This window comes from Ptiloglossa arizonensis, chromosome 11 (assembly GCF_051014685.1).
Source record: "Ptiloglossa arizonensis isolate GNS036 chromosome 11, iyPtiAriz1_principal, whole genome shotgun sequence".
In the NCBI taxonomy this organism is placed as follows: Eukaryota; Metazoa; Arthropoda; class Insecta; order Hymenoptera; family Colletidae; genus Ptiloglossa; species Ptiloglossa arizonensis.
The window spans coordinates 893,112-918,820 of record NC_135058.1 but is presented as its reverse complement, the minus strand read 5'-3'; the positions used below and the strand labels follow the sequence as shown (position 1 = coordinate 918,820).

Genomic DNA, 25,709 nt, shown 5'->3' with positions numbered 1-25,709 from the left:
ACATTTTAATGAAACGAGAAACATAATTTCAAGTTGTTTGTAGAACGATGAAATTCCACGACGTAACAACACGTTACGCAGTAACGCGAACAGCTCACCGTTGTGTCCTTTGGTACCAACGCCAGATCGAGCGTCTACGTACGCGGTAATGAGTAATAAACGTCATGTAACCTGCGAAATTACTACAAACAGAGAGTTCAAAGACTAATGGAAATGAGTTTCTGGGAACTTTGCGGTCGAGTAGAAATGAACAGTAACGGGGAACGTAGAGAAGGGAAGGTTGCGGTGTTACACATTCTACGTGACAATTTTATTAATGAAGTTTGAAATCGGAAATGATTTTATTTATTAAACGGAACGTGTTGATAAAATATTAGGAAATCGAGAGACGAGTCTGTGCGGGGAAACTTTATTCCTAACGAATTATTTCCAGCGAAATGTTTATAAAATAAATTCCTATCGTAAAATCATACCGACTTTGAAGGAAAATATCGAGTAATTGCATTTTGGACATTATTTTTGTTACGAAATTCTTTCCCTCTGTAATCGGCGGACATCATTGGTGTCAGATTACGGTAAACGAAGTGGTCTAAAAAAATGAAAAAAAAAATGAAGAAAGTATCAATATAAATGCGCAAGAACGTGTGCATCGATCCGATATCCAAGCTTATTAATTATAATAGCCTCGATTAGCAGTTTATTCAAATACTTTTGACCTCGGATTTTGGGTCCTCTTTGGAACGTAACAAATTGGTCGATCCGAACAAAATGTTAGAAATAAAAAAGAGAAAGTATATAACTATATAAGGAATTACACATCGATGCAAGAGCTTTTTCTTATAAAAATAAAGCGTTGATTCGTATTACCGCGATGATTATTCACCAGAATGGAATCACAAGGAACGTTATTTTCTGAATTTTAGATAGTAAGACATTCGTTGAAACATTCGAACCCGAACTCCCTTTCGCTGGTTTCAAAGACTGCGCCTCGTTTCGAATGCTCGCGGTGCAGATCGGTCTTGGTACGGTGTACGTCGCGGAGGATAGAGACAAACAAACTGTGACAGACGTAGAGATAGGAAGCAGGAAAACGAAGAGAGTGTGGCGAGGGACGCGAACGTTCCCCTCAATTTATATAGATTGCCCCGAGTGGCGTTTCGAGTTCAAGTAACGAGGTACAATTCCGCGGCCGGACGAGTATTTCCTTCCTGAAGTGGAAAATCCATTATGTGGTCAGCCCTACGGCTGGACGAAGGGAAAGTGGATGATACGTGGACAGGCAAACGGCCACCGTATGTACGCGGATCTTGCTACGTAATGTTTCGATGTTGATACGAACGAATAGAAATGATTATTTCCTCCAGAAACAATATATACTTCGAGCTGTCAAACGCGATGAAATAACGCGATCTCTCACATCCGAAACGTGAAGGAAAAAAAGGAACAGTAATTCGTAACACGAATACAAATTATAGTCACAGTTTTTAAACAAATCGCAAACTTATGCCGCCAATAATTACATAATTGGTAATTAATTGGCTTTATTGATAATATTTTATAAATAAATCGTATCGTGTATATTCGACTGTGCGGGTATCGCTCGAAGGTAAGTCGATAATATCGAATAAGCGATATTACGTTCTATGAATGCAAACGTGTAGTTATTCGAATGTTGAACAATATTTTCAGTAGCGCAAAACTAAGATAATTTATCCGGATAAAATTTTTGCCCGTCTCCGGTGCAAAACGAACAGTTAGAGAGCTCAGAATCGAATAACGACCACAATTGCTTTCGATCCGAGACCAGATTCTCGAGCTACCTTTTACTCTCAGATTTTGCTAATTTAAGGCGATGTCTTAATTGCACAATCATCCACAATCGGAACCGAGCTTGTTGTTAAGGTCCTTAACAATTTATTCGAATCTGGTTTAACGTTTCACAATGTATAGAAATCCTATTTCGTTAGAACGTATCGCGAAACACGGTCAACTCGCTGAATTCTGAGAAAGAGTTTCCAGAACTCGTTACTGCGAATCGACCTTCCAACGTGGATCGAAACGGGAGCGCGGTCATTAATTTCGTTAAAACGAAAAAGTTTCCCTTTTCCTTTGATTACTGTGGTTTTGTACGCGTTAATATCCGCATCTCTGGTGTCGTTCTTTGGGGACTGCTGATAAACTGTTTCTCCAACTCGTGTAACTTTTACGTTAACGTTTACATGCTAGGTAATTTTCTGTACCCCTACTTCTGAAAATTCTTATTCGCATACTTTTATTCCACGGACGTATTTAAGATTCAAAATAGAAATTTTTTCTTATCATCTCGTGGTACAACTTTTTCTGGATTTCTCTTCACCGTGGTTGATTTTTAATCGAGAAGTATTTTCGACCCAATGAAAATTGTCAAGGCAAGTAGTTCGATCATTGCGAAATAAATTTGAATAAATTTTATCCAAATGGCATACAATGTTAAAAATATTAAATTTGCAGAAATGTTTACAAGAAATGAACTATGTATAAAGAATTTCAAGGCAAGCAAAAAAAATAGAAACGCGATTATAAAAATGAAATACCAAAATTACGTATTCTTGGATAAAAGTATCGTAATTGTTAGGAGTACCAGTTCGTAAATTCGTCGGTTAAGTGCTATCGATGTTCACGACCTCCAAGGATTTCGTGTTACGGTCGGAAATACTGATTCAATCGATGGTTGCATCAAGGCTTTAGAATTCATCCATATGTGCAGATTAGCCGTATCGGTTTCGGCCCGAATCAGTTCGAAACTCTCCACTTACACCGGAGATATCAACGTCCTCGACTACGTAATCGCGTTTCGCATGAATTTCGGCAGGCAAATTTCTGGTATGTGCGACATCACGTGTGTAGAGGTTGCTCTTTACGGTCTGCCGTACAATTCGCTTACCATTGGGAACAGGAATACCACTCCGACAGGAAAAGAGCATTTCTCCGTCTCCTCGTTATCTGCATCGGAAATCCAACGATCGACTGTACAAAAATTCCGAGATAATCGTCCGAACGTTGTTTCCAACGTTCGAAAGAAATATCTTTCTTTATCCGGGTAGGGAAAAGAGTCGAAGAAATAGTGTGACGTTTCTTACGAGCGACGTGATGTATGGCTTTATCGGGAACGAACGAACGCGCCCAACGCTTCGAATCGCTTATTTACATCTTACGAAAAAAGCTGAAGCAAAAAACCGATACACGAGATAAGTAATATATTCACGGTTCCACGGCAAGTGGATGGAAAAATCTTACCTTCGTCGCCCTGTCGGACTTCTTGTTTGTCCGAGGAGCGAAAGTCGCGGCAAGGAGCTCGATAAATCGATTCGACGAAGGTGAAACAATTGTACGCGAGTAAGCTAATTATAAGCCAAAACTATTCCGATATATGCTCAAACTTCAAACTGCGATCGTTTTATAAATTTTAAAGTCCCAACTCTCCAATTTTCGATACAAATCATTTTTATCGAAACGATTGTTTAAAGGTTAAAATCTATCCTTGAAGAGAACCGTGTAAAATTGTAAAATTTCTTGTATATTTATGTAACTTCGCGAATTACGATCATTGTTACGCCGCGTCTGAAAAACTCGAGGTACGAATCGATCACGGCTACGCCGACACATTGGGCCGGCTTCTCCGGCGGTATCGCTTCCGACTGACTAATCGGGTTTGCGTTTGCATGCCCGATGTGCAGTGCAATTTAACCGAAAGTTTCGACGACAAACGCGTGCTCGCGCGGATGCACAGTTTCGTTTCACGTGTGTCGCGATCGTTCGTTTCATTCGCGCGTTAACGAACACGTGTACTGTATAACTCTGGTTAGTCGAAACTCGTGACGACACAAGAGCAAGAGGAGCGAACCGATCGCTCCACCTATCCCCCGCTTTTAGCGCTTCAGAGAGACGTTATGCGTCTCGACTGGTAAATACGATCAATTTGGTCAATAGCGGAAATACGTGCGAGTTGCAACCTAGTCGGAGAAATAAGCCAAATCTGTATGTAAGAAGTGAGGGAAGTAACGGATTCGTATTCTATTGTAATTCGGTATACCGTTATACATTATACTTGGTACAACAGTATTGTAATTAGGTATACAGATATAATTTATACTTGATATACTAATATTGTAGCTGGTAGAGGTGTACGAGAACCCGAAAATTTCGGGAACCCGATAGGTAGGGACGAGTCGGGAAGAGGTCGTGTCGGGTCGGATCGAGTTCCCGAAAATTTTTATATCCCGAAGAAATCGGGTTTCCCGAAAATTTCGAGAACCCGATTACCGTTTCTCGAACTACTCTGCAGTGCTGTTGTTGTACAGCAGCCTACGAAATATGTAAAAACGCAGTCACACGTTTGTTTATACGACACTCTTGAAAATAATTCGCTATAGAGAACATTCTTTCGATCTCTTTTGCCAATTTTCGTGAAGTTATCGAAAACACGAATTCTAAGAATCGTGTGACTGCGTGCTTAGTATTCGAACATTGCGACTCTCTCGGGAATGTCGAAATTAGAATCTTCTGCATTTGAGAATCTCGACATTTTCGGGTACCCGTCCCGATGCCGAAAAAATTTCGTGTTCCCGAACGACTCGATATTTCGGGTTCTCGCACATCCCTAGTAATATAGTTAGGTATACCGTTGTACCATAAGGTATAATACTTACAATTAGTGCACCAATATTGTAGTTTAGTATACCGTTATATCTTATAGTTGGCATACCGATACAACACCCATACTCACCGATACTCACCCATTTCGCCCATTCTACCTTTGTTGGGACTTCGCGGTTCCCTTCCAACAAACAAGGACAGCGGACGAGCGGCAGTCATCAAAACCGACGCGGGACACGGCGAGGATCGATCATCGGGCGGCTAGACCGTTGGAAAATAACGCCGCGAGGAGCGGCTACTCTCAAGAGGATCGACGGTCACCCAAACAACGCGGGACACAGCAAAGGGCCACGCATCGAGCGACTAGGCCTTTGTAAGATAGCCTTCCCGGAATCCGAGTGGAGAATGGCCGACGCAACGCAGTTGCACTCCACGTGGACTAGCCGTTGGATTTTGCACGCGACACTAGGCACACGACCCCAAGCCCGCATGGAGGGGGAAGGACGACTTCTTTTCCTCCAGGATGTGGCCGGAAGAAATCGGCAGTCTTACACCATCGACCCGAAGGAACAGCTCAAATCATTAACACTACGGGAGTGAACCCCCGAGTCGATACGCTACGGTGTTAGCATCGACGCCGATAAGCGGGTCGACTAAGCATAACGCGGGTGCGCCCGGACTTTACGCTCACGAGTAGATCAAATTCTTGCCGTAGCGATCACGGAATAGTATGCTTCGTTGAATTGTTGTTCTTCGAAGTCTTCCTTCGCGACTTCTTCTGGGTCATCGCCTGTGAATTGGTCGATTTCCATTCGTAGTTCTGCGTATTTTTCGTGCAAAGGCTCGGCCTTTTCTAATTGAATTCGAATTACTTCGACGTTAGAATCCGCGTCACGTGCCTTGATAGCGTTCGCGAAGCGCGTTGCCGCCCATTTTATGGTTGCTCTCTTTTTCCTTAGGCTCTCAATTTTTTACAGTGCGCGGTACAGATCGAATATGCTTAAATAATAGGAGTGAATGGGAACTCACCGTTTTTGCTGAAAGAATGTACGAACTAGTGCAGTTGAGTCGCCGCCCTCCGTGACAGCGCGCGGCTACACCGTTCAAATGGGATGTCTGCTGCTGTGCTTCGTAGCTTCCTTGCGAAGCCCGGGTAGTGTAGAGTTCAGTGGTACACGCTCACCCTCCAAGACCAGTTACAGCTGATGCTGCTCTGATGCGTTGCAATGGTGCGTTGATCACCGAAGATATTGCTCGCTGCTCGAGCCACTTATGCCGATGATTCAGAGTCTTCCGAATTGTCACAGTTTAATTGCTTTCACTACAAGGTCTCTCGAAGCTCAAACTCACTTACAACCGCTTTACCATGCTGTATCCGGCTCGAAGGACCATATGGTTTTGTCTCTCGCCGACTTTGTAAAGGTCGACCGAGATAAAGTGTCGAAGATAAAAACGTTGTAGTTAAAACAATATATTATTTATAATTAGTACAATGGATACGCATATAAGAAAGCGATGGTTGTAATTTGATCTACTCGTAAGCATAACGCGGGTGCGCCCGGACTTTACGCTCACGAGTAGATCAAATTACAACCATCGCTTTCTTACATGCGTATTGTTTTAACTACACCTTTTTATCTTCGACACTTCGTCTCGGCCGACCCTTACAAGATCGGCGAGAGGCAAAAACAACCTTCCCCCACTTCTTCCACACGAGATCCGGGTTATTTTTTCGGTTACGCTGCGCGTGACTCTACTCTATATTTCCGTGCAAGTAGCTCGGCTTACTTCGTCACGACCAATCTGACCCGCATTCCTTTCAGGTTCCAACTCGCAAGCGTTGTACGGTACACCGGTGGAGCACCGGGACACCGGTTTCCCAGAGCGACCGTAGGAGGGATTTCATCGGACACATCCACCGTAATTAGTCGCGAATAGCTCGTCTTGACCTCTGCTTCTTACTGTGTAATACAAAGCATCGCAATCGTCGACTCCTAATTGGACAAAGGGTGGCCGCAGCTGCGAGCGATGGAGTACCGTCGCGTTGTCGACGTTGTGCGTCAAATTGCACAGAGTCGGCCACGTGACTGGTGGTACCGTTTGCATAATTCTGTAAATGTTTAGCCCCGGCGAGAATTACATCGTGGCCGGCGGCTGCGCTATACACTATTCAAATTTCACTTCCCTCGAGCTATCTCATGAATTTCGAGGACAGTTTTATCGCGTTCTGCTTTTTCGATTCAAATTGAACCCGCGTCCAATAAATACAACCGGCGCAATGTACCGATAAATTGGTGTTAGTGTACGTGGAAACCGGCCCGAGCCACTTCGAGACACCAAAGTTGATACTGTGTTCGGACCGTTTGTAGAGGTACGGTGTTATTGTTTTATGTATATCCCTGGATGTTTCTGTGCCAAAATTACCATGTCGCAAGATTTACGTTTAACGTAACCATTACGCGTGCAACGCTCGCGGCCATATACAAAATTAAACGCAATCGTAACTTCAACTCCAATAGTAACCATAATAATAGATATTCCCTATCCCGAATTCAGCATGCACTCCTGCCCGCATCTGCTGCAACGGACATGCAGGTACGCAATGCGGGAACACTGCACGTGTTCTGCATTTTGTGAAAACTGACTCGCAATCCTCTCGGTCGCGGACACCCGAAATATGACGCATCACCTGGATTTACGATTCGTCGATCGTCATTGAAAATTGGAAAGGGAAATTAATACGAAAGGATTTCGATAGAAACTTGTACATCCTTCATTCGCGCCACGTTATGACGAAACCGTGTTAAACGATACCCGAGAGGAGAGAAACTCTTTGTTATCAGAAGATCAGAGGTTCCCTAACCTCGCTCCAAAATTTATGTATATTCGATTCAAGTTTCTTACCAAAATGAATTGCCTTTTCTTCGAGGATTCGAAACAGTTCGAAAAATGGATACGATTAAAATTGGAACAAAGTACATATAATTTTATTATTTATAATAATTTATAGTATTACGAGAGATAGAATATTCCGGTACCGCGTTGTACTTACAAAGATTAAGTAGTTGCACGATAGATCGGTAGATGTCACGAGCGATAAATATTTCAAAGTACTATCGAAGTTAACTTTATCGATCCGCCATTCACAGTTACCTTTGTTTCGGTACAAAAGAAAACCGTACCGACGTTTTAACAAAATATAAATTTCAATCACCAACGATCGAAGCAATTACAACGACACGGGAACTTTAAACGTAACGTTTGAACATTCCTAGCTAATTTCCCATCCATTATCGTCGCGCAAAAATGCCATCGACTTAACCTTGTCTCCCTTAATTGCGTCGGCCCTCTTTGAGCGAAATTCTGATTTTCCCGCCAATTCTGTTCCCTTTTCGTTACGCGTTGGTTGATTCGTCGTTAATTTTTCGTAAGAACTATTAATCGCACGTTGTTCCACGTTTGTTGCACTTCGTTCTTCTCTAAAACAATGCTCTCGTTTCTTCGTCGTTCGAGAGATTGCGAAAAGTAGCGAATCTCAAAGGTAACGAGAAAGCCAGGTATCGTGGATACCCATGTGTCCTTGACATCTTCGGAAGATGCAGAAATTCGATGCTGACACAGTGCCAAGTGCTCCCCGTGCCACCTTTCCTGCAGTGGAAAACGCAACACTGCGTACCCTTTACCAGCGACCCTCTCCAGTCTCAAAGGTTTCCTCGCGAGTAATCCCTCCGACCGACGATCGCTTCGAGGCGGCCTACCGTAGGTCAGGCTCTCTCGTGACGTTATCTGGGTCAAAGAACCAGTTCAACAACTTGAAACGACCGCGTACGACAGACCGTCTGTCGACGCTGGTCTGATGTCGTCACGCGACGCTATTCTCGACGAAGCTGACGCGTTATCCGCCGGTATAAATAGCCTGCGAGCCGGTTTACGAATCGACTCCGTAGTCGATGACCGGTTCGATGGAATCGGCGCGACTGAATGCGAGGTACGCTGTTAAAACGGTCACGCCGTAACACTTAGAAGAACGGCTCTAACTATGGAACGGTAATCGAAGACTTCCTCGATAATGAGAACGTCAGTCCGCCGGGAGACATCTCTGCGTACGTTTTATGCAAATGCGTTGGCCAACTGAACGATTCCGCGACACATCCCGGATTCGATCCACGATCCTTCGATTCGTGATTAATGGAACGAATGGAGGCTGAAACTGAATTAGAAAAGTTAGTGTCCGGAATTATCCGTCCGTTACGAGTCGTAATATTCACGGTTCAAAAATGGCACCGAGGTGCTCCCTCGAAACAGCCTTTGGAAGTTTCGCGACGAAACTATTTTCGTTTTGCGGTGGAAATCTTGATCTTGGAAAAGGTGGCTGGAAGAAACGACGCGTGTCTCGAGTCGAGTCTTGAAACGTTTGAGAGAGATTTAGCAGTATCCGTGCAGGTGTATTGCAACTGTGCATGTTGTACATACGTATCATATATTGTACTTGCTCTTCGAGCAATCGATCTTTTTATGTTTTTTGTTTGGTTCATCAATTATATGAGATTATTTTCGACAACCGACGTTCTACTCACTTTCGTATGAAAAGAATAATCGCACTTAGATATAATTTATTTATTGGGTTGTTCGGAAAGTTATTTCGTTTCTTTTTTTTTTTTTTGAAAACGAAATGACTTTTCGAACAACCTAATAATATGTCCAACAACCTTTTCCATTCGAGTGTTATATATATGATGTATTTTTCTTCTTATGGAAGTTTTATAAAAATTCAAGAAAGTCGAACGAAGAATAAAATATTGGATATTGAAATAATGGAAAAACCGCCGACCCAAAGAATCCCTTCCGAAGCAAAAATTTGACGATAGAAATATATCTATCACGCAAATCTAGAACACGTGCATCGCTTCGCTTCCGAAGGTTTATTAGTCGCTCAAGACCGAATAGCTAATAAAATCTGATCTTATACCAAACATTTTGCACAGAGTAATTTATCACCATTCTAACTTCGCCTCGTCCAATTTGTTCGATTATAAACCTCGGTTGGATCATCCATTCGAAGTAATCGCCTATTGAACTCGCTTCTCATTATCGCGACGCGATCGAATATTTTAGGGGACGAATACGACATTACGATTAAATTTTGTCGTTAATCTACAAGATCGGGACTAAGAACGAACATTTCGTGAAAACGAGTATTTCTCATTAATTGGTACCTGAAACAATGATACTGTCGAAGATTAATTTTATGCCAAGTTCGATTCAAAACTAGTCTGCTAATAAATAAAGAAAACTAATTTTTTATCCAAATGTATAACTTATCGGTATAAAATATTGTTTAAGGTTTCTCTTATTACAAACCCTCGAAGGCAATTTTCGCGAGTTTTTCTTAAAAAGAACGATCACTCGTGCTTTTTACTTTAGCCACGAATTTGCGTAGCTATCGTATTACTTTCTCCGAAAAAGGAGATACACGAATATGTATAATAACATTTTTGTATTATTTTTAATAAAAAGAGACTTACGTTACAATGCAAACATTTTATACTTCAAATGTATACATATCGGATGTCTGAATAAAATTCAAGTCGTTAATAACGTTCGCTATCCCCTTATGAAGTTCGCTACCACATTATTTGTGTGATATATATTTTATTGGATTTACTTCCAATAACTGAAATTACTTAACGGACTTTAACGAAACGTCGTCGATATCGAGTACTAACTGCAATATCTTCTTTTTGATTTCAGAGTTCGTGTCGAATATTACGTGAACGAGAACACGTTCAAGGAACGGCTTCAGCTGTACTTCATCAAGAATCAACGTTCGAGTAAGTAGTTTTGTTCAATTTCGTTAAGTAAGAAGAATATCCTCGGAAAAAGTGTTCTTTCGATAACAAAGTACCACATACTTCAACGGTAACAGAGACAAAGAAATAGCGACAACAAATTTCGTCCGAACGAGTAACAATTAAGTTTTATCATCTTCTTGAATAGAGTCTCTGTAGTTTTCATATTTGGCAGGGTTTATCACTGTCGCAATTTTAAACTGTCAACTGCTGTCGAAGAGAATAAAAACGTGCCCAGCAGTTTGCACTATAAAATATTAAATGAGAGCAGGACGGAGTAGAAAATTCAGCACTTTAAATTTTAGACATTCGACTGCTGTCGAAGGGAATAAAAACGCGCGCAGCAGTTTCCTCGATAAAATAAAAAATAAAAAGATTCGGGTTGAGAAAATTGCACGGTTTGTATCGTAGACTTTCATCGAGAGCGATTCGTACACTCGAACAGTTGTTCGAACGAAATTAATTATTCTCAATTTATCGCACCTCGTGATACCAGCACTGCAAATACTTCGTGGAACCTTTACTAGACTCGAGCGAAAGTGAAAATAGAATCGTACAAATAATTTCGATCGAACTTATTTCTAGAACCGTACACGATATTCGAACGCATCCCTATGCTGTACACGCAACGTCATACGGTGGTATGTCAATGGCGTCACTCGCAGATGGTGTTCACCGTCACAGTTCGAAATAGACTTTTCGATCTAACGTCGGATTTTTGCATTACATCGTCACACACGAATACATTCGTTGCATGTGCGTCGACCTTTAACTCTTTTGCGTTCACGATTTTCGTTCCATACGTAGCGCCGATGTCACGTGTTAAAAAATGATCGATCGAAAACGCTTCATCGAGAAAGCATTTTTCAAAAATGTTCCTCGCTCGTCAACATTTCAACGCGAATGTCCAATTCGTCCATGGCTCTTCGTATCGAACATTTTTCTAAAACTTTTTCACCGCTGAAAATTCATCTATTTATAGGAATACTCTTGACACGATTACTGGTTCGAACATCCACTCTGGTAATTTTTATTTTACCGATCAACGTAATCATCCCTCAAAATCGGTAAATCTCCGTTCAGTCGAAACTTGATAGTTTTTCTACGAATGAAAAACCCTATCAACCTCGTCACGATTTTAAGTTCATTTACCATCGAGTCCTTGAAATTGTCTTCGTTGATAACTCTATACCATACTAGTGTTCTACTCAATTTTTGAAACACGATTTCTACGATTATTTATTCTAGACTCTATTACATTCACTTCCGTCAAGTTCTCGACGCGATCGTTCTTCAAAATATTTTCACCGTGTTTATTTTTAGATTCGCCTAAAAATCGCCGATACGGCGATGAATTCACGCTGTCGAAGCGTTTTTGCATTAATTCGTTCCGTAAATATGGATGCGAGATTACCGTAGTCCCGTGAAAAGACTAGAAGACTCGATGACTGTCACGAGGGGGAAGATCGTTTACCCCTTTATTGACGTCTGCCGCTCGCAGAGATCGTCGAGCTTTTGATCGCGAAAGAGTTCACGGTACCGGAAATTCCTTTCCAGGGCACGTTGCATGTCGGCAACGTAATTTCGGCAAACGCCGTGATATCGTGACACGGAGAACCCATGTGGATGTCCGCCAGCAGAGCATAATCTTTTGAGGCTGGTGGCAGCAGCCGATAACGGATATCGTGCCGATACCAGCCTCGATTCCTGCGTATCCGCCTTCGCATCTGCACGTCGAGCGCGGAGAGATCGATGCCTAGCAGCGCTGCGAGGAAACGATTAAAATAGCCTGTTCCCAGTTGTTGGATGTCGATAACCTTCAACACACATTTTATCCCCCGTGACAAATTCGTTCCTCCCGATTTTCACGAAACTTCGTCACGTCGGGACACCCGTGACACGTCCTTTAAAAGGGATTTCGCAAAATTGCGCTCGATGCAGCCAACGCGGACGCCGTGCAATGAACAAACGATGCGGTGTTTTTTTGAAATTGTTAAACTCGGAACTACTTTTACCGCGTTCGATTCTCGAAAAGAAACGGTCAAAGAGAATGAAAAGTCGCGAGATATCGTCCGAAAATGAAAATAATAATGAAAATGTATCGTTGTTCATCGTTTGCCTTTAGTATCGTGGATTTATTGGATCTTTTCGGTAAAGTAGCTTTCGTTCGTTTAAAAATTTGCGAGATCGTCGAAGAATTAAAAATCCTCCGAACGTTTGACAACGGCGAATATTTTTGCTACGAAACGTTATTTGTGTTTCAGGTCTGAGGATACGATTGGCAAATCTGTTTTTTAAGCTGCTAACATGCTTCCTATACATATTCAGAGTCATCACCGACAACGATCCAACTTACGCGACGTGGTGAGTTACGTCATGTCTGCTACAATTATAGTTAGGAAAATGTAGAACCATCGACTGTTAATCTTATAATTATCATTTACGATAATCGATACATTTGGATCGCAAGTGTTTCTTCTTCGAACGCACGATAGTTGTACAAGTAGTCGATACCTTCCTTTAGTTTAGAACTTACGTTGTTTTCATTAAATTAGTTACCGAGCAATTTTTCTATGCGTTACCAGTCAAAAGCACGAGTTCATCCGATTTATCCATACTTCTTGTAACAGATAAATAAATATTAAATTTGCAATCGGTATCTCCAAAGAATACATTCAGGTACAACAACACGATCATCGACACCTTTTTAACCGATTATTTGTTAACCCGGTTATTTATTTTCAATTCGCAGGAAGTAATTTATATAATTATACCATTTTTTCTTTCCAATAAGTTTCTCATTATTCGAAACGATTCACTGTTACACTTTACACGGGAGTATAAATAAAAGTAAAAACATAAAATGCCAATATTTAGCTTGGATCGAAGTTTCAAATGGCCAGGGGAAATTCGATAAGTACACGTTTGACCAGTAGCGTAAAATTACGTCGCTTTAACGGAGAGTTATTAAATTTTTTTCCGAATACGGATGAGAAGCATTTACGTTCATGATCTCTCTACTGTTTTATCGGGGACGTTTCGCAGCGACACAACGACCCCGGAAGAATTTCTTCGCGCGGCTAAAGAACCCATTTCCGCTCGCGATTTGAACGCAACGTTTATGCAAGGTTACGATATTTTGTAGAACGAGGGTCGTGGCTGAAAATAAAACCGAGATAAGACTTTGCAAGCAGAAACGGTATTGCGTTTTCCTGCCGCGAGTCTCTAAGAACCGCGATACTCCTTAAAGCGTTAAGGTTTCTAGCGTTCCACCTCTGTGTCCGATTTATCCCTCTAGCCGCTTCTCACGCTCCCCCTCTGTGTTTCTATATTGTCCCTTATCTTTTATATTTTGTAAATTATGCAGTCTCTCTGCGTATAATATTTTACTATTCCATAGTAAATGGTTCCATTATTGTGTTTCTCATTTTTTTTTTCGGTGACACCGTGTCCCTTTTTCGTTTACTCGTCTTTCCTTATCTCGTGTCCATGTTTCTTTCTTATTCGTTTTACCTTTACGGTAAAATTCAGTTCCACGTGAAATTTAAGGTTCGTTTTTGAAACTCGTAACGTTCAATCGTTACAATGAATTCTTAATTAGAGTGAACTCTTTGTACACGAACTTTTGTAACTGTAGAGATATCGGCTCGACAAGTATTGCCTGGGTGGGAGGAATCCACGCAATTCGATATTTAACATCTTTTTTATAGGATGCAGTTTTCAAGGTTATCTTCCGAGCGAATTCAATCGGGAAAACATAGAAAGAAATTGTAACGAGAAACCGAATATCGTGATCGTGCACTTTTTAAAAAAAATGAAGAATGGTATCTTTAGAGGTTCTCCAGATATGCGTCAGCAAATTGTGCAAGCTTGTGCAACGGTAAACGTAAATATATGTCTTCGACGGAAACCGTAAAAGTTTCGAAATAAAAACGTGGAAGTTTAACGGGGTTTAAGGCGAAACATTCGCCAGTTATTAATCACAAGTGGACATTGAAGAAAAAAGTTGATTTCTATTTAAAAAAAAAAAAAGTAACGTTGATCGCAAGATCTTGAAAACTGCTGGTCATGAAACGAATACTCGTAATGTATTTTATGGCTCCTACGTGAAGTATACGCTATTGGTCTGAATTCAATTTTATTACGTTTAATATTTACAAAATTATCAAAACAGCTCCGGTTACGCACTCTCTTCTATAATGAAATTATAACACGATGATAAAACAAACGAAATCTCGAGTGCATTTGGCACTTTCTACCTTTCGTCGATACTACATTGTAGATTTTCTGCGTTTACAGCGTTCGTAAGTACGAAAATCATAATCAGAATGTTATACACACATTTGCGGAACGAAATACTAATATCGTTATATCAATGTTCGAAATGTATTCTTCGTACGTTTTGCGTATATTTCCATATTAGCATACGCCGTAAATACATAAAATTTGCAGTTCCAGTTATTAGTTATTACCAATCGCAATCATTCTCTTACGGATGCGAGTGACTTTGCGTTGTGTATGTTTTAATTAATATCGAATTGTTAATGCCCGACGACGTGTATACGACGAATCAATTAATCGAATCTATTTCCGGAGTTACCACATTTAATTGTCAACTTCCTCGACATTGCATTTATAGGAAATCAAACAAGATCGTGAAGTTCCGTTAGCCGTTTTTCGATAACTGAAACTTTTGACTGGAGCTTTTAAAAATTTTGCTCCGGCCCGACTCGCTGAAACTTTATCGGAAGCTATTAAAACATGTTTGCTTCGTGCGCAGCTTCTGGAACTTTATTAGCCGCTTTTAAAAATCCTTTTTCCAGTTATGGTTGCACGCCCGGCAACAAAACCGAGTTCCTCGTGTCTCAGAACCTCACGGAGGAAGAATTTCAGGAGCATCCGACCATCAACTGGGACGCGATTTTATGGGTGAGAAGGCCCTTGGAATTGTGGGTCGTCCAGGTGATCCTGGCAATAGTATCGCTTACGGAAGCCTTGCTACTCGCCTATTTAGGTTACAAGGTACGCATCCTTTCATCCTTGGAAATTTGATTTCGTGCATAATACTCGATCGTTGGACTCGCAACCGCTTAAATTCGCCGTCTCGCTTCTTTATTGCCGCCCGGAAACGAATAAAATGTAATAATACCTAAATGTTCGCGACCCTTAATTATTCATTGTTAGCTGCTGGCTCTTCGAGCTGCTCCCGCGACCGAAACAAACAAGCTTCTTTCAGCGCGGTAAATTTCCCTTCCGCGCACCTGTAATCAAAGCATACGAGTTTCATTAATTTCGAAAGAACAGCGCACGTTGAAATAACTCTTAGTTTTTTAACAATTTAGCAAGTTCTCTCTGTTCGACGTAGATATATATAACATTTTTATTCTACATTTTTTCACCGATAAAATAGAGTTTAAAATTGTTTTTTAAGAATCTGTATTTTATATCCATGAACACGTATTACGTTTAAAATCTTCTCGACGAAATAGAATTTACTACAATCGATTATTCAAGTACCTTGAGAGCTCGTCGATACGAGAAAAAAGTTAAAAAATATTTCCAGTGGATTTTCTAACCAATTGCAAAGAAAAATAGATTCTATTATACGGGAATTACACGATACAAATTATCATAGTACAAATTTGCAATCGAAGTAACACGCAAAAACGATTCTTAAACGTTTCGGGAAAAAAACATCGAATGCTTCCACGAGTCGATTATTTACCATTGTAACGCACAAAAATGGAAACAAATACTTTTACCGATACTTTCGAACAATTTTCGATCGCAGATCTTTGCACAAAGGAAACATTGCAAAATACAACGGACACGCGTGTAATTTCGATAAAAAATTTCGTTCGAAGATAAAGAGCAGCAACGCGTCGAAGTTTCCAAGCGAGTCTATCGCGTTAGACTCGAAATACATGGTCGCGGAACAAGCTCCCCCTGGTGAACTCGAGTTCCGCCGAACAACTTTTCTGCGCGACAATAAAGCAGCGAGTTATTCACGTAGTAACGTTTTGAACGCTTCGCTATGCATCCCTTCGGCGTATGTATGTACGTTTCTCTCCTTTTTACGTGATTCGTCGCTTCTGCACGAGCGTCGCACCGCTTCGCCTAATCGCTGGACATTCTTTCGGTCGATAAACGAAACGGTATACGGATGCTGAAAGTTCGCGTCCGCACAGCGCGCGGAACGGGGTCAGAAACTTAACGTGGCCGACTGTGAAAGCTTTCCCGGCGCTCTGGCCAATTTGCTGGCTTCAGAGGAAACGCTTTTGCTCTGCCGGCACGGCTTCGAAAATTATCATTTTTTTTTTTTTTAGCGCGTCCCGGTGAAAATTCACAAAGAGTGTTCGCCGATGACAGGGAACACTCCGAGAGGAATTTCATTGGAAATCTCACGAACTTCCCGATGAACAACATTAACTCGCAATTTCGCCTGGAACAATTTTTTTTTCCCCGCTCTTTCTCCCCTCTATTCTATTATTATTTACCCCTACGAAGGGTAGTTTCGCAAACGAGTAAAATTTCCTTCGACGTTGAAGAAATTATTTATCAACGAACTGCGCCGGTTTACTCTCGGCACTTTGACGTCAGAATTAAGCTCGAAACTTTGCGAGACCTCGGATCGGAAAATCGACTAAAACGCAAAACTAGTCGAAAATTGATCGGGAGTGTTCGCAAGCTCGCGCTAAAAGGACAATCCGACGAGTCGAAGAATACGAGCGAAAAATGTTTCGCGCGGCTTCGAGCAATATTTATCTTATTTTAAACGCGACTCGATTGATTTCGATTTCGCAGTGTACATCGTACGGGATTTATCTCTCGAAACGCCATGAACTTTTCCGCTCGTATTTGCGTAGTAGGTAGCTACGGAACGCTTCGCTGCTTCTCGCTCAGCTTCTTCGTCGTTCTGCAGTTTCGTCGCGATTTACTTTTTTTTCTCGCAAATTCAATGAACACACGACAGAACACGCAACTTAAATGAATTTCACAACGTTACGGGAATCGCGCGCGAAATCACTGCGACCGGCGCAATTTCGCCGATGTTGGGGAAAAAATTTTAACAACTTTCGACCGACTTGTGAGTGGTCACGAAACACGCCGAGTTTTGTTCGAAAGTTTTCCTCATTTCGCTTCGAAAGTAAACCGTGAAAGTCTCTGGAAGTCTTACGATTGGGCCGTGGGGAAGTTCGTCTCGTGTAGTCCACCTAAATTCCAATTTCATTTCTGACTACGAATCTTTGCGAGGGAAAAAATAAAAGACATCGAGTGCTTTTACTTCGGATCGGATATCGTGGAACTTTCGACGCGAATCGTATCGCACACATCTTTTAACCTTCGACGAATCGACCGATCTCTCGATCGAAAAATTAATTTACAAACGGATAGAAAGAGGTGCGATGAAGTATTCGACGAGTATATACGGGGAGTACGATTGGGATATATGTCGCAAAGTAGCAAGAAGAATCGACTCGTACAATAAGATCTAATTTTCTACAGTTTCGTCTCTTTTTGCGCAAACATTGTGTTCTTTACGAAAAAGAGCGGCCCAGATTGAAAGGTAATCCAGCAAACACGAAATTTATTTCGTTCGAAAGGTTTCTCAGTACTGAGCATTTTATCGCTTTTTTATCGTAACTCGAGCTTGAATCGATAAAGTTCAACTTTGTAAAATGTGTAATGTAAATGGTATCTCGCGAAAGGAGAGAAATTTGCCTTTGTACGACACGTATATCGATACGATGTTAGGTCAATGTCGGTTATGATTCGTCTCGAATAGAAATCGTAATTTTTAAGGAAAGCTCACCTTTCCTGGTTCATGTGCCAAATCGTGGGATTTATTCTACATTTTACGATTATTTTCCACCGGCATATCGATAAGAAAGACTTCTCCTGAACAACCGTTATTGTGGATACGATCCAATATCGTACGGTGGAATTAATTCTAGCGGAGTACGTGTTTAAACTGTAGGTACATTTCCATTTGGCGTTGGTTCTGGGCTAACCTAAATAGATTCCAGAATTACAGGATTCTGACCGATTCGCATTGACAACGTGTCGCAATATGGATACTCCCGGTGGTTGTAAAATTATTATTCAACGGTGTCAGATTTTAACCAGCCGGTCGCTTTCCGCGTGCACGATCCGAGATAGGATCTGCAACGCCATGTAGCTGGGTGTAGCACGCTATTCGCTAATCGAGCATTCCGGCGACCCGATTCGTCACGTTGTAACAACCGACAAACTCGATAACGTTGCGTTGATAACGTATAAGCGTGATAATCGAAGCTACCGGTATGCTCCTGTTGTAAAATTTCGATCCACTTTCGGCGAGTGTATCGTTGATCCGCTACTGGCCTGTGTGAAGCTTCTGTACGATATAAAAATTGTTCGTATCGTCGACGGTATAAAATCGTCCCGCGAAATTAGAAACCCAGTCAGTCCGACAATCTGCCGCTCACTTTTCCTCCAGTTTATCGTTTTATCCTCTCCCTGTTACGCTCTGCCGCCTTTTCATGGTTCGGCGGTGTCCTCGATGCTGTTATCGTTACTGTCGTTATTACTATTGTTACAACTTACAATAACTTACTACAGTTATCGTTATTGCTGGATGTTATTGCCGCAGCGCCCGGTTTATCGCCTTATTGTTGGATGCGTTCCACGCAGATCGGACAAAGAACGTATAGGGTCGTTTCCCAAACGTTCCGCGTATTTTTATTTAAATAAACAGTATTCGTAGATAATGTATAGAGAAATACGCAACGAATATCGATCGTCTTGGTCATCTCGTAGGTTTATTTTTCCGTCGATAAAATAATTTAATATCTGACAGATTATTTGGAAAAACTTCTGTTTCGGTTTCGTTGCGTGCAAGTTGTTGAAGATTTTGGTATTCATAAATGTTATTCGATACTCGTGATACACTGCACGGTACGTTCTCCTCGATCGATACGAAAAGCAGAGTACGCCCGATATGAATTTTTCTTGCGTTCATTTTTAACTGACAAATACGAAACACGTTGCTTAATTCCGTTTCAACGACCGGTGGAAGATCGAATGCAAAATATCGATGAACGACCCGCGATTTAATCCGGTTGGTTTATGTTTATTCATGTTCCCATTGAACCAAAGGTTCTCGTAATTAGATACGCAATGATTTATGGAACGCCCCGATACTATTTTTCCCTCCCCCTTGGGATTTTTTTTTATCGTCGCCAACATTTTTCCATCGTTTTTTCAACCGCGTCATCATTCACTTTATGCATTTACAGCTCCGAGCGTTATAGCTAGCGAACAACGGAAATTCACTGGGCGTTCTGTGACCAAAAGAACGTTGTGAAAAGCCAAATCACGTGACGCGATACACACTACGCATGAATCTGGTAATTTGGTAGAGGGCGTATACGGACCCTATTGTCCCAAGTGTCTTCCGTATCGAGTTGTACGGGTGAAAGAACTTTGCTGGCACGACTCGGGTCACGTGATCGTCACTACCGTCCTTCACGACCTCCATGATTTCGATATATGGACCCGCGGTGATAAAATCTTCCAGTTCCACGACCCGTGGGCGTTTAGCGTTGGTGTCGACCCTCGTGACGTTTACTTCCTATTAGAATTACCGGTTACCACGAGTCTATTTTTCAAATATCTATTCATCTGTGGATTCACCGTCTTTTTGCAAATATTCGATACCGATTTCTATGAATTTACATTCGTCGTCGATATTTGCCTATAGAGCTTTCGGTTATGGATCGAACATCCAAGAAACCTCGATATCTATAATTAAGAAGAGACGAATTGCCCGCTCAAGGCCACGAGTACAATACTACGTACGATTTCCATTTTCCAAAAAAGCTCATTGCTCGTTGCTATAATCGGAAAACAATGAATCGGTCGTTGCACGTATTCGATCCTCGTGTCGATGAATTCGTGTTTCTACGTACATTCGTTTATGGATTGTCAACCTTGGAACGAGCGTCGGAGAAAATTCGATACCTACAGACGGGAAAGAATAAATTGACCGCTCACGGTCACTCTCGATACTTCCTTCCTTCGAACCAATACCCACTGTTGCGTGGAGATTATTTCTCCCGATCGGTAATACAATCTCGATGGTGCGTCGTTCGATACCGATTGATTCATATGTTCCCGATAACCGTTCAAATGGCATCGGAATCGGCCAGTGATCTCGAGTCTCGTATGACGGATCGTTGGTTCGACCCGAGCAGTTCGCCAGAAAATGGGATTACGTAGAATCACGCGGCTCCCAAGGCTTTCGACTCCACTTCAGTCCCATGAAGGAGAACGCGGGAGTGTTCGATATTGAAGTGGACTCGAGTTCGTGGGGATTCGGAGGGGGCTCGGTCCGACACACCGAATGTACGTGAATGCTCCGACGCTCGAGGTATAACGCAAATAGATACACAAACGCAGCGGTGAGCTGGTTTATACGGTTCGTAATCGTGTGTTTCGCCTCCCCCGCCAAACGGAATCCAATCTCGGCTCACAACTAATGATCGTTGAACGAGCCACCGTCACGGGAACACCGACGTGTACTCGCGTTTCCTGTGCGCCTGCCATTATGTCTTCGTCCGTCATTCTCGATTTACGGAGTTCGCTGACGAGCATTCGATGTCTGACGAGGTTAAACGGAATCGTGTTGCGAAGTGAAATTCACCGATCAGACGAACACGCCGTTTAAGATGGAAAAATAAACGTGTCGTTTTGGAGATGAAAGATTTTTGAAAAAAAATATTCAAGTAGCAAAATGATCGCTTTCGAGAAGAATTCTGCTTTAATTTTTTAAGCGCGGTAGCACTGCAATCGATCGCAATAATCCTGGAAAGATGATAAATAAAGGCGTTGTTGTTCGGATTATAAATTTTAATCGATTTTATTTTCAAATTGGAATGGAATGCAATTGAAATACGCGCATCGATCGTAATTACTTCTGACCAAACTTCGAATAAATTTCAAAAATATTCGGCGAATCATCGAACGAATACGAATACATTTACTTTTGATAGATTTTACGAAAAGTTTCAAGTTCGTTAAATTTGTACAATCTTGTCAATTCTTCGAATATTCACCTAAAATTTGGGTTACTTTGAAATCCGTAGAAATAGAAAAATAATCGTTCGTTGTTCGAAACAGTAAAGAACGGTTGTTGAAACGGACAAATTTTAATCGTTCAAAATGTGCACATTTAATTCGAGAAAGTGGGACGATTTTCATTGTCATTTTGTTTAATTTCCGGTACGATGAATACTTTTATCCAATTCGCAATTAATCCAAGTTGACCCAATTACCCATATTCTTTAATCCCTTTACGTTGACGCAGAACAAATTATTGGAAGAACAAGACCTCGCTTCTAAAAGCGCCAGAAATACTTGAATGCGTATTCACCGAGCTGCTTATTGTTTCCAATAAACTCTGATGTCGTGAAAAATTCGACATCCGTGAAGGAGTGGTCCGTGACGAACCTACCACGTTTTTCGTAAAACTTTCACGGGTCTCCGAACAACCAACGTACCGAACAAAAAACGGTCCCTTTACGCGACAACATTTAATAGAATGAAATTCACGGTTCGAGAAACCGAAAGGTTGACTTTCTTCCGAGATCGTAAGTTTCTTTTCGAGAATTGCAGTCTCTCGCCGTTCGTGGATCTCAGCGGGTATTAATAATCGCGGACCCCTTTGAAACGTTTATCCAGTTATCGTGCGGGAGCAGCGCTGGTGGATTTTTAAGCTTCGCGCGTTGACGAGCTTCCGGGGTAGCGGACAGTGCGATTTCTAGACTTTTCTAGGCTTTTCCCTCCCTCTGTATTTACACTCTTGTAACTCTATAAATACCAACCGAACGTGGACGATTAAACGTTGCATTAACAATTCATCCAATTTCTCGTAGAACGTTGACTAGAAAATTTTCGGAAGTGCTAAATTTCAATAATAGGCGGTACACGATGGTAACTCGACGGAACGTAGACCTTGCGTTGATATCCAATTTTTCGTAGAACATTGACTGGAGAATGGTGATAAGACGACTAAGTATAAATGGTTAAACGTATCCGATTTTTCGTAGAAAGCTAACTAGAAAATCCTTCGAAAGTGTTATATTATAATAATACACTGTACACGATAATACTCGAAACGAAAAAACCTTTAATCAGTCCGCTCCATATTTTCGAACAACGATCACTCTTACAACTGTATAGAACGTAAAAAATCAAAATTCTCGAGGAAAGCGAATTCCACTAACCACGAACGCTTTCGTAAGCTGCGAGTCGTGTTATCAACGTCTCCCAAATGTAATATTGCGCTCGAGAGATACCAAGGAAGGAAGGCTGTAATAAAATTGCAGTCTGGCGATGAATCTCGAGATATATAACGTTTTACTCTTGCCTGTTGTGTTTTATCCTCGTGAAGACAATCGGGTCTTTGGAAAATACTACGGGGTGTTCTCGAACCGTTTTGTTTAACTGTCGATCGTACCGAGAGAAAAAAATGTGTATCGTATCGATAACAAATTACAAACACTGGAAATTGAACATTAGTTGAAACATTCCAGCATTCTAATAAAACGTCTGAGCATGTAGACACTACTTTACACTGCTAGGACACAATAGTGGAATGCAAACAACCATAGTTGAATACCGAATAACCGTAAGAATGATAGTATTGGTTTGCACGTGTAGTAGCATAGCGTAGCAACGTGCCAACCCTTTTCTAACGTGCAACTTTAAAAACAGGAACGACCAGCCTTCTGTTAACTCTGACAATGAGTCGCTGACAAGTTCAACTTCGAAAAATTTTATTTTTTAATTTAGTTTTTCACGGAAAATTCCCGGTATATTCCTCCGGAAGCTGCACCCAAGTGCTGTCACTTATATTTCGACTCTCGTTTGCAATCCAGTTGTTAACTGATACTCGTTGCCAGTTGGTACTCTCGCGTCAATAGAGCGATTAGCGTTAATTACAGATCGATATCCATCGAGACGGTATAACTTCAAATTATACTGTGCTCTGTGTTATGGCAAGAATCGTTAACGGAATATAAATTGTCGTTATATTGTTACAAAGTAATTGGGTTTATGTTTCCCTTCGTCCAATTTCAACGCAACGCCCAAATGATTTTATATTGAAATATATCTATACCAAATAGTACATGTATCAGACGTGGAAAATTAATTGACGAATAACCTGTCACTTTATTTTCCGCGGTGAACAAATTTAAAATTTAATTTGTTTTCGCCATTCAATCATGTTGTCAATATACTAACATTTTTAATTCGATACCCGACTAATGAAAATATTTATATTCCGTTTCACTGTCGAGAATACGATGCATCGATGCACTCGAGCAGTGATCCACGTTTCATAGTCTACTCATAAGTTAATTACTAACATAATTAACGCTCGTAACTGCATTTTATTTTAATATTTTTCGTTTTTACAATAATTATATTTTTGTAGGTTTACAAAGATAAGGGTGAATTACGAGGTTTTAAAATTACTCTTTGTCTTTAAAGGAACTATTCAATCATTTTTTCTCACATTTTAATCTTTACAAATGTCAAGAACATATCTAAACAGCCGACATAGTAGTCGAAGTGTTAATTGAAGATTCAGAGAAAATTAATAGCCGAAAATAAGAACCGTACACGTTTCAAAGTTTATTGTTTCACGTTTGTCTCGTTAGTCTTCTTTCGATCTATCCCCCTTAAGAATGCCTCGAAATCGTGAAAGATTTTCTTATGGCACGTGACAAAGGTTCGAGCCCCCGACAGCTTGACAGAAGGGAATCGGAATGGAAAATATATGCACGATGGGCGAATACGAATGGGAGATTAGTCGGTGTTGAAGTATAGCACAGTTTTTGAGGAATGCCTCGGGGTAGTTCGATCAGAAAGGGACGAAGAATTTTGAAGAGCACCTAGGGGTTTATGTCAGCGCTTTGCTCTTGTTCCATTTGATGGAAACGGGTAGATGTATTCATGAAAATTCTTTTCGTTTGGGAATTTCGATGCTACTTGAAAAGAGAGATAAGAACTCCCCTTAAAGGCAGAAAGTGTTATTACAGAGTAGATCGTCGAATAAAAATGTATTTCTTACGTTTGTACGCGACATGCAACATATTTAGTTGTTGCGAATGATTTCGAAACTTACACCCGAAAGTTGCCGATTATCTTAATCGACCAGATATTACTAACAACGAAGAATTTATCGAAATTTAAATTACAGTATTTTAATTCGTTATTATAAAAATCAAAATTTTTCGAAGTAATGAATTCGACGGAGGTATTTTTCACTTTTGTCTTTTTACAGATTGCTTTCTTTGTTAAAATATGATTTAGATGTTTGAAGAAGAAATAACCAGCTTGTAAAAGGTTCTGTGAAGAAGTTGGATAGGTGTATTCAATAGAAAACGGATCACCTTTTATTCTACTTTCCAAATTTTTCGTTTTCCTGGAACTAATTGATTTCACACGCTGGGTAATTATTAAAAAAAGCACGTCAACTTCTCCGACGTGTCCCGAAAAGCTTGCTACGTGTCAGATCGAGTGAAAGTTTCGAATTTGTTGGAAACTATCGCGAAAATATTCAAACCGTCGATTCATTGATCGTTAGCTGCACCTTCAAATGTTACCGGTTATTTCTACTGCGTTAAATACAAATTTAATGTATTTTAAGCAGCCAATGAGTTATCAATGTCATAGTCAATATAAATGATGCTTTATACAAGAAGAGTATAACTGTACTAGTTCGTGAACTTTGTTACTTCGTTTACAACAATCTGGTACGGTAAACCGTTTAAATAAAACTGTTTAAATAAAAAAGAGCTGGCAAGTAATAAACTATCGATATAAAAATGATAATTGTGGCACATAGTAATACCTACAATTTTAAATCGTAACAATCTTATCTTTTTATCATGTATAATACTTGAAAATAATAAAAAGATTTAACTTCGAATTTTAAGGTAAAAATAAATATTATGTCGTCTGTTTTGTAAATAAATTTCCACCGATCCAGGTGCATTTACTCGTCCATGACAGTCGTAACAAATATTCCGTGCACACGTTGGTAATTCAGCCAGCGAAATTTGAACATTGTCGAATCGTACACCCTTACCAGCGACAAACTTTTAGTTCGGCAATTCGACGGTTCTCCCATAAAATTTCGTCTTGTTCTACAACGTGGGATTTCAGTGCAACGGG

The 25,709-nt window shown here is 40.8% G+C and overlaps 1 protein-coding gene across 1 annotated transcript in view; it reads left to right on the top strand.

The window, feature by feature from the left end:
• Positions 1-25,709, top strand: part of Slo2 (slowpoke 2) — a 236,665-nt gene that overhangs the window by 161,292 nt on the left and 49,664 nt on the right. The window contains exons 2-4 of the mRNA XM_076323464.1: positions 10,387-10,466; positions 12,749-12,848; positions 15,308-15,506. Of these exons, the coding sequence (XP_076179579.1) occupies positions 10,387-10,466; positions 12,749-12,848; positions 15,308-15,506 (379 nt within the window). The remainder of the gene's footprint in view (positions 1-10,386; positions 10,467-12,748; positions 12,849-15,307; positions 15,507-25,709) is intronic.